Source organism: Polyodon spathula, chromosome 19 (genome assembly GCF_017654505.1).
Source record: "Polyodon spathula isolate WHYD16114869_AA chromosome 19, ASM1765450v1, whole genome shotgun sequence".
NCBI classification, from domain to species: Eukaryota; Metazoa; Chordata; class Actinopteri; order Acipenseriformes; family Polyodontidae; genus Polyodon; species Polyodon spathula.
In genome coordinates, this window is record NC_054552.1 from 17,803,600 (window position 1) to 17,813,490 (window position 9,891).

At 37.7% G+C, this 9,891-nt stretch overlaps 1 protein-coding gene across 3 annotated transcripts in view; it reads right to left on the reverse strand.

Moving 5' to 3' along the window:
- Positions 1 to 4,561: 4,561 nt before the first annotated feature.
- The window catches only part of LOC121294834 (neuroplastin-like), a 78,899-nt gene continuing 73,569 nt past the window's right edge, over positions 4,562 to 9,891 (reverse strand). For 2 of the 3 annotated variants that reach the window (XM_041218953.1, XM_041218955.1), the window contains 3 exons: positions 6,533 to 6,554; positions 6,086 to 6,159; positions 4,562 to 5,562 (listed from right to left, as the gene is read on the reverse strand). In XM_041218953.1, coding sequence (XP_041074887.1) covers positions 6,099 to 6,159; positions 6,533 to 6,554 — 83 coding nt within the window. In that variant the 3' untranslated portion in view covers positions 4,562 to 5,562; positions 6,086 to 6,098. The remainder of the gene's footprint in view (positions 5,563 to 6,085; positions 6,160 to 6,532; positions 6,555 to 9,891) is intronic. The other variant, XM_041218954.1, reaches the window with a different exon arrangement.

A 9,891-nucleotide genomic window follows, 5' to 3' on the forward strand; every position in this document is an offset into this window, starting at 1 on the left:
ATAATAGCCATTTTCTATACTTTTGAGGCATAAGCAATTAGGAAATAACACTTACTACCCAGGAACAACAACAACAACAAAAAAAAAAATTGTTACACGGTGTAATCAGGGAGATATGAAGAGGCTAATGAACCAGATAATCAGGGAGACAGGAAGAGGGTAATGAATTTCTGATAATCAGGGAGACGCAAAGAGGCTAATGAATCTTTGATAATAAGGGAGATATGATAGGCTAATGGAGCTCTGATAATCAGGGAGGTATGAAGAGGCTAATGAATCTGATAATCAGGGAGATATGAAGAGGCTAATGGGCACTTTTACCTTTCTTGCATTAACATGTGTTTGAAACAGTAACCTTATAAAGCAAAAAAAAGACTTGCTGTTTTCAAAACCCTTAGAGCAGCCTCTATCAGAAGCATTCTGCTACTTCTTACACACACTTTGCAACAAACAATTGTTTAGATGTATTGCCGCATTTTCAAAAAGATATTGTGCTTCTGCAAATTATTGTATTTTTTTACTTTAAATATTAGCATTACAAATATATCATAAACATTGTAATGCTGCAGCAAGATTGTTTTCAGTTGCATAAAACAATCCTTTACAGACCAGGAAACTTCATTGTGATCATGAACCTCAAGCAAAAGTTTCTATTTTTTATTAATATTTTTAAATAATACACATAAAGACGACAAAATAAAACTGACCACAAATGCAAAAAATGCGAAACTGAAATTTAAAACAAACAAAAACAAACTAGGTAAAGAGTGTGGATTGTAAAAAAAAGTCTTCTTTCTTGCATTGTCCCATAATGCCTTGTAATATGAAGCATTTTAGCAGTTTCTCCCTATTAGCAGGTAAGGGATGACTTTTAGAAATGTGGTCAGACACCAGAATCCAGGCAGATTGACAGAGAGAATGTTCTCTTCTCCTGTACCTTCCCCTCCAGTGCTCGTCAGCACGAGCTTCAATAGCATTAAACCAGTGTAAATAATTTAAACACACTGACAAAAATCAGAACATCCCCCAACCATGATGCACTGCAGTGTAAACACCCAGTCCACTAAACAAAAAAACTAACCTCAATGTGAAAACAAACGAAAATAAAAAATCACAGAAATTAACAAAAAAACTAACTCCATTTCACACCCAAACATACTTAGTACATTTTCTTGCAGATAAGTATGAACAGCAAACAAATTGATTCATTGTTTTTTTGTTCCAAAAAACTGAACTGAGACTGTTTGTTACAAACCCATTCAACCCATTCACTCATTTTGCTTACTGTTATATTTAAAAAAAATCTGGAATATTGTATGATGTGATAGAAAAACTTGATAACCCACAAACATTTCAGTTTTCAGACAGCTATGTGGTGTGAACCATTCATTTAATTGTAATCGTTACTGGACCTACTGTATAGGTTATGGTGACTACTTTGTATTTATATTTTTGTGTGAATTGCACTGTCTTCATTTAGTTTGAACCTTTTTTTTTTTAAACCTGGTTCTCCAGACTGAATTAGCCAGGAGAGCTGTGTCGTCACAAATCCAAGATTCAGAGGGCAGATTACCAATCAAACGTCTTGCACAGGTGCTACACATAAACACATATGTACACATCCCTTAAAGGAGTGCTAACCAAGTTTTTAAAACCAGTGTTTTTCCTCATTAGCAGTAATCGTAACATTGTTATACTGCCCTGCCCCCCCCCCCCCCCCCCCCCCCCCACCCCACCCCACCCACATCCCTGGGTGTGAAGACACTTTTGGAAAACCTTGTATTTTGTACATAAAATTTGAACTAAACTTATACGTTACCTTCTTAGTCATGCTGAACTTCCATGTTTCCTTGTGTTGAAGATCTTTTGGTTCTTTGCTTGTATTTTGTACTTTGATTTGAATATGCAATGGAAGAATCAGTAGCTGCTACTTCCTTTTTTGTTTGTTTTTGTTTTTGTTTCAATCTACTGATTGTGCTTGAAAGATCATTGGATCCTAAATGAAGGTATAAGAAAGCCTGTTGTAGTGGTTAGGACTTGGGTGTGTGGATGGGGACTGAAAGCCTCTGGATGTGGTGTGCATGGGTACTGCATGGATGGATTCCCAGTGTGGGTTGAGGTGAGGGTTAACACAGCAGGAGGTGTAACTGCATATAAGCCACCATATGGTTTCTTATTGAATTACTGTGAATTAAACATCAAGTCACCATTATTTCCTAGTTATTAAATCATATTAATACATGTTCAGACATACAGTAATGAAAAGATCCATGCAACTACTTCCCTTCCAACCTCAGTTGAGGCTCAGTTTAAATGAATAGTATAAAAGTATCTGATATACATGGTTTCAGTCCTTGTTGGGAGAGTCAAAGCTCTCCCTGCAGCTGGCCTATCGGCACGCGACCCGAGCGAGCGAGGACCTAGGCCCGTTCCTCCGGCTGTGCCTCCTGGATCACAGCTTTCCAGCCTTTGTGGAGCAGGTGGAGAAGGAGCTCTGCAAGATAGCAAAGGAGTGAGGGGCCAAGAGCAGACTCCTTCTGTAGGTTTGTTCCACTGCTACATGTAGTGATGTCCAGTGGTGCTCAAACTAGTCCCCTTGAGCCACTGAATAATATATTTTAATCCTTTGAGGTTCATATATAGTGTCATAAGCAGGATCGTTATGGGGTCACATTTGGCCCGGGGTGACATCTTTTTTGCTACAGCCAGTTTCTCAGTGTGCATTTCCAATGAGTACAGCTGGCAGACCTCACAACCTAGATTCATCTTCTATATTATAAATTAGACTAGAACATTCCATTTTAAAACCCAGGCTATCCCCGTTTTAATTGTAATTGCAGGACCCCATTTTAAATGAAAACCTGAATTTGTTAGTAAAACAATTTCTTAACATGAAAAGAAACTTGATCCAGGTGGAAAATGTTAAGAAAGGGGTTCTACTGTAAATGCACATGCTGAACTATCTACAAATATATACAGCCTGTGCAGTAATATTGTAGAAGCTGACACCTTGGGATCCTTCAAGAAGCTGCTTGACAAGATTCTGGGATCAATAAGCTATTAAAACCAAACGAGCAAAATGGGCCGAGTGGCCTCCTCTTGTTTGTAACCTTTCTTATGTTCTAGTTGTCTTGTTGTTCTATAAATTCAGTTTAACAAAATGTGTTTCTTTTTGCAATCAGCAAATCATCATCAGGCCTTCAGAAGGGCAAAACTGTGATAGAACAAGGTCTATAATAGTAGATTGGGCAGTTGTTGTTAAGGGCTGATTTCAGTGGAGTTGAAACTTGAGTTGTTTTTATAAAAAATCTAAAACCAGTAATAATAAAAAAACAACAAAATTCATTATATTCCCCTTGTCTGCAGCTGTATTTTCCTAATAAATTAAAAAGCATACAGATTGGCCCCTGTAAAATCTGCTTGCAGGGTCCTAGGATTTAACATCATTTTTAGCTTAAATAAGCAGCCTCTGCTTGGCAACCAATGATGATTAAAAAGCTTTTAGTAAATTGAATGGGCTTGAGCTCTTTACTCTTTGTCACTGTTAATAACTACTATAGCACAAGAGAGATTCACCCTTGAGTGAAAAAAGCAATCTAATTGTACAGCAGCTCTCTAGAATTGGGGGTTGCCTTGTGGAAACGAGAGGCTGTGACAGCGATAAGGGTTAACTGGTTCTTGCTCGGACTAGGTACTATAATTTACTGCTGCTCGGAGGAAGATCCTGCTGTACCTGGAAATATGAAACTACCCTTCTCTGCCTACTGTTTAATCCACAGATCCCATACCGCTGTGAAACCATGCTGAGCTGGCATTGTTACTGTTCAAACCAGGTGCATTGTTGCCATAGGATTTATTGCACCCTGGATTACAGGCTCCTTGGGCATCTGATACTGGCAAGTTGGGAAGAGTGTGCTAGGCCAGCACAGCGTAGCAACAGGGCTGGGGAAACAAGGTACACTGCTACCCCATTATAACGTAACCAGTTATAGTGCACAATCAGTTATAACACTGTACGGTTGTGGCTCCCATTTCACCCATAATGCAATTTGACTCATAAACATTAGGTTTTATTGTTGTTTTACATTACCGTATTTTGTGTGTGTGAGTGTGTGTGTAAGCAGTAAGTAAGCGGTAAGCTTGCCTCAGCTAGGATTGACTGACGTCCGGGCAGGCGGGGGACATGAAAGCCCACATCAATGCGGACAGCTGACAGATGAGTCAGACAAGCTGCTGTGTGAATGTGCAAGACTGTTGTTTTTGGTGTAGCCCAGGCTGGCAGGGGCCAGGAATAATCGTCCCAATAAACCATGGATTAGAGTACCTGCAAATTGTGTGTGTCTCCTTCCTTCATTTTCCACGGTATGCTACAATATTAATTTGGCCACTGTAAATCATTTCGGGAACAAAAATGGCAATATTTGCCATAAGGCGAAACACAAATAATGCGGTCTCCAGTTTTGGACACTGACAACCATGTTATAACGGTGCAGCACTATATTACTGTTTATGTAACCCATTTCAGCAGTTGCATATAGAAATCAACAAGCAGTAAACCATGTTGTTTAGGGGACTTTATTTTTTTAAATGATTGGATCCATATTTCATACAGCTGCCTGAATTCCCCTCCCCCGTTAAGGTCCAATTGCACTGCAACACTTTTACACAGGAGTTACTATAGAAAGTTCATGCATCTACAGCAGTGCATTACATATTAGCTTTGTAAAAGGAGTGATCCCACGACATTAAAGCTTTCATTTAGAGCAAGAAATGGTGACGTTTATATGAAGAACAGTAAATATTGCATAGGATATAGCCATGCTATACATTAAATGTAACAAGGTCAAATAAATTAAAGGAATGCAATATAAAATTAAACTTTAGTAACCAGACAATAATAGTTCTGTATACAAGACAACACAGTCATCTTAGATTTATAATATATTTACAAAGAAATCGCTAAATTGCTTTTTCAGTAATTGATAACATTCTAATACTAGCTTTTTTTATCATTATGTAGACAGACTTAAACTTAGGTCAAGCCTTTAGGTATAATAATTACATTTAAAACTAATTTGTTTGTAATAATGCAAGTCTAATTAGCACAGTGCATTGAGCTTCTGTATATGCTATTAAAACGAATGAGGTGTGATCTTGTATGAACTACGTTAGCAGATTTTAGTTGGTAAAATTAAGTATCAGTAATAAGATACAAACACATACTCCCTTTGGATGCAAAAACTGTGGTCAGTTTGATTATTATAACAAGAAATTGTTAATATTGCATGCAGTATTAGACTATACATGATAAATACCAATCAAAGTTATTTTTGTTAAATAAAAAGCAACATCCACAGCACACACAGCATACAATTCTGTACATCTTCAGAATGGATTTTTTTATCATATGTTCCTGCAACTTCATTTAAGATTGAATAAGGCATGCTTAAGACAGCCATTTTGTTCCATTTTGTTTTACTCAAATAGTGAAAGTTGTGTCTTCCATATAAAAATACAGAAGCTGCAGCCTCAGATACCCTCTGGTGGTCAGATAACGTAATCCTTCACGGGGAGAGAAAAACAGACACATCATTTTGAGATAATATTCCAATGATCTTCATGCAAGATTTAGACTCCATACACACGTCACAGCAATTTACAAGACATAACAGTTATGCCCTAGCCTATTTATCATAAAATGGCACTTGGAAGTGCGCCCATTTCCCTGCGTGCTTGTCTGTTGAATTGGTTCCTGGGGGTTAAATCACTCAAAGCCTACATGTTACCTCCTGTATAAACTACTTTTAACTATTTTCTTTATTTTCACCATTTCTCTCCATTTATGACACACAGTGTAATTAACTGGGGGTCAGCAACGGGACTTAACATTAGTGCCTGTTAGGATGGCTCCTTATTAAGGTGCTGTTCACCGAACAGCTTTTCATAAGTTGAGTGGCTGGTTAGTGCAGATGAGTGCTTTGTTCAGGTTACAGCAAAGGTTTTCCTGGATCTATTTCAGCACCCACCGTCTGCTCTGGATTTTTCACAGAAGCTAAATGTCCTCTTCCCCTGATTTGGTACTCACAGCTCTGATCAGCTCAGTTAGTGTTCCTTTGGCGCAGGTTCTTATCCTTGTGGTTATTAGTGGAATTGGTTTTCCTGATGTAATAAAAGATAATGTAGCAACATTTAGTTTAGTAGAGTAAATCAGATGGAAGAGAGGAATTCTTGAATCATGCAGCTGCTCGTTCTATTCTTAAAACAAACAAACCACAAGAGGTTGTTACAATCTTAGCCCCCATATCTTGTTTTTTCACTTCTCTACGATTATACACGGGCTTATACATGAAACCAAAGGATTAACTGCATTTTCAACAGCATGGATTTGTGCAATTTATACAACAATGACGATTTGGAGTAAAAGGCTTTGAGAATCTGTCCCTTTGTTTTCTACAGAAAATCATCCAACCTCACTAGAGTTATTGCTATGTATGACAACCTCAGCAAACTGGAGTCTATGCACAACACTTACATTGGTCCAGCTGGTTCATCGTCTGCAGAACAGAAGGAATCCGGCGAGGGGCACAGAGAGAAAAGAAGTGAGTTAGACATCGCTGCTGGACCAGTGCAGACACTCTGCAGTCTGGATCGATGTTTAAATAACTTGCTGAGCATTTCTCATTGGGGATGCCTTTTTTTCCCCCCATGAAGTTAGTTTCACAGTTTAAAAAAATGATAGAAAATGCTGTTACATGATTCATTTAACACTTTAAAATGTTCTACATGAAATACTGCAACTGGTGTGGACAGATTTAAGCTTTTTTTCTACTACTTTGTTATTTCAAATGTTGTTCAGTTTGTCCCCCAAGTTCCAGTGGTTCACTCATTTTAGAGTAGATCTGTGACAAGACTTAAACCAACACCTCAAGTGTGGAATACTGCTGACTAGCTTCTTTTTTTCTTACAGTTAATGAAATATGAAGAATTAAGGTTGTTAGGGTGTGTGGTCTCATTAAGACATGCTGTACTTTTGGTTTGTATTAACTGCATCCGTATTTCATTTGCAAAGGTTATTCTCAAAAGCAATCAGTTGATAGCTGGGTTTTGTTACAGAATCATTTAAAATTCACTCTTCTGTTCCTCTAATAACCTATTCAAATGAAAATTAATAGGTATTTGGTATAGACTCCAGCCTGTCTTTGTACCAAGAACACAATAACAAGGTCTTATAGGAGGAGTTGTTATCCCCCTCAGGGAAGCCTTCAGCAGGATTCCACAGTGTCAGGCATACATGGAGCAGTTATGAGATTACAGTATAGAACAGTGTGGCCGTTCGCATGAGAACAGACACAGGAGCAAGGTGCCTCCAGAAGATGTGCTTACTCCACCTGCACCCGAGGCAACGGAGAGGCAAAGACATGTTTAGCACAAATCAGTGACCGGAAGAAGAAACAAATGAACCAAAAAAAAAAAAAAATCAGAGCAAAAAAAAAAGAAACAGAATAGTTTGGATCACAAACTAACAACTTGGCAACAGCAAACCAGTGGATATGAAGGGGGGATTTAGCCACTGGTAGCGTTACAGTATCAACAGAAATAAAAGTACAGAAATCATTCAGACAAAAAACTAGGAATATTATGATGACCAGACAATGCGCTGCAAATAGTGAGGAAAAAGAGAAAGAGATTTTTTTGAAATGCGACCCAACACAAGAGCTTTCCTACAGCTTACACATGTTTGTTGTAAAGTGAGGAGATTGGGATTAGCATGCACAGCTAGTTTATGCAGAAAGCCTACAAGGCAGGGATAAAAGTGTGTCTGCACAATAAAAGTGTGTCTGCATGCTGCTTCTTACTATCCACATAGCACATAAAGGGAATCAAGGCCATAGTCATCACTTTAAAACTTTATTTATTTTTTTTTTTGGGGGGGGGGGGGGGGGGGGTGGTTCTGTGCCAAGTGGGGTTCCAATTTCTCGTGGTCCCACCGGATCTTCACAAAGGTTAAAGAGCACAGGGTGGAAAATAGAACACATTTCAGACATGGGTTCATTACTTATACATTTTCACTTTGCCCCCCAAATTATGAATTTCACAAACCTTGAGTTATATTGAGTTATTTCTTTTTAACATTAATGCTTTAGCAAATTATTAAAGCTCCAATAATGTTTTTAAATAATAAATAATAATAATAATAATAATAATAATAATAATAATAATAAGTTCTGTGACTTTAAATCACTAGTTTGGAACAAATGTTCAGTCAGCCCGTGCCTGAAAATGTGTCTTAAAAATCACCTTTTTTTTTTTTTTTTTTTTTTTGTTTTAAGATTTTACTATGATGGTCTGGCTTCTTGTCTTGACACTCTTACTGTGTGTTCTTCAGAAGGCACCCATTTCTAAGAATGCAGGATGATGGGCGAGGTAACTGAAAACCTCTGTTAGCTTACTGTGTGTGGATGCTCCCTTACAATCCCCAGTACAGAGTCACACAGGTTTGAAAAAGAACAAAACAAACAAAATCCTAACTGAGGAGGGAACAGAAAAGAGTACTACAGTTAAAAAAACAAAACAGAAAAAAAGAAACAAAAAAGTTGACAGTAAATTGAGAATTAAAAATGTGGGGGTTGTGTCCAAAACCAGTATTGAATGTGAACGGAGATAAAAATGTGAAGAAATAAAAGAGTGTGTGTTGACATCATGAACTGATGGACTGTAAAGAGACTGAAGCTGACAGAAACAAACTCTGGAGGCATGCAGATCTCTCACTTACCACCAATTTTTAGGTTATGATGCAATTTTAGAGGGGGGGAAAAAAAAGAAGTCATAGTAACCGACAAAGATCAATAAAAAAAAATTAAAAAATCAAAATCCCTATTCCTGAGTCCTGGTGTTTAGTGCAGACTTGTAAAACTAATTTGACTGTAGTTTCTGACCATTTTTGAATATCCATTTAGTGCCACAGAGATAACAGGGAAGGTAGGTATAGCCTGTTAAACAAACTTGAACCAAGAATTATGCATAACTTTAAAAAGTAAGTAGCATGGTTCAAAGAAAAATAGTGTTACATGCCCCCACGTGTTGCTACATCTAATAGCATTCCTGTCATTTTTCTTTTCATTGTTAGCATCCTGACAACTTTAAAGTCTGTTTCAAAGCTCTTTTCAAAACGCCCACTCTGCACTGACTACTGCCCACATTGTCAAACAGGTAATACAGCAATAACGATCCATGATGTGGTACGGAACAGAAAAGCCAGAGCACTTTATGTGCTTTTTTTTTTTTTTTAAATCGCTCTTCTTGCAGTGCTTTAGAGCACTGGTTTTCAACCCCCAGTGTCTGCTGATTTTCACTTCAACTGCGTTCTCAATTATTTAACTAGACCCTTAATTGAACTTGTCATTTGCTCAATTAAATTTCCTTTTTAATTGTTTTTTCAGCTCTTAAACTGTTGCAGAGTTCAAGTTACTTAGAAAATGTTAGAAAGTTATGTGTAAAAAGTTGTCAGGATGTTAATGAAAAGAAAAATGACAGGTCCATTATTTAAACAGTTGTATTAACATGTGGGGACATAAAACGCTACACTGTTCAGAACCCACTTACTTACTCCTTACTTGCTACTTACTCTTTAATCCAGTCCATTTGATAATACCAGAATGTTACCTGTATCTCTGATGGTTGTTGTTCCTCTGCTGTCCACTAGGGTTAGAGAGTGCTCTCTCCTTCCTTTTGTTGACACCACAGCACTTAATAAGGTCAGCTTAAGAAAGAATTTAACTGATAATTCCAAACCAGGACAATGAACACTTAAACCTGTTGCCAATGTACCTCCTCCTGACTGCTTTGGATCAGACAAGTCCCAAGTCCTGGTTCACTACAGAGACTGAAGAC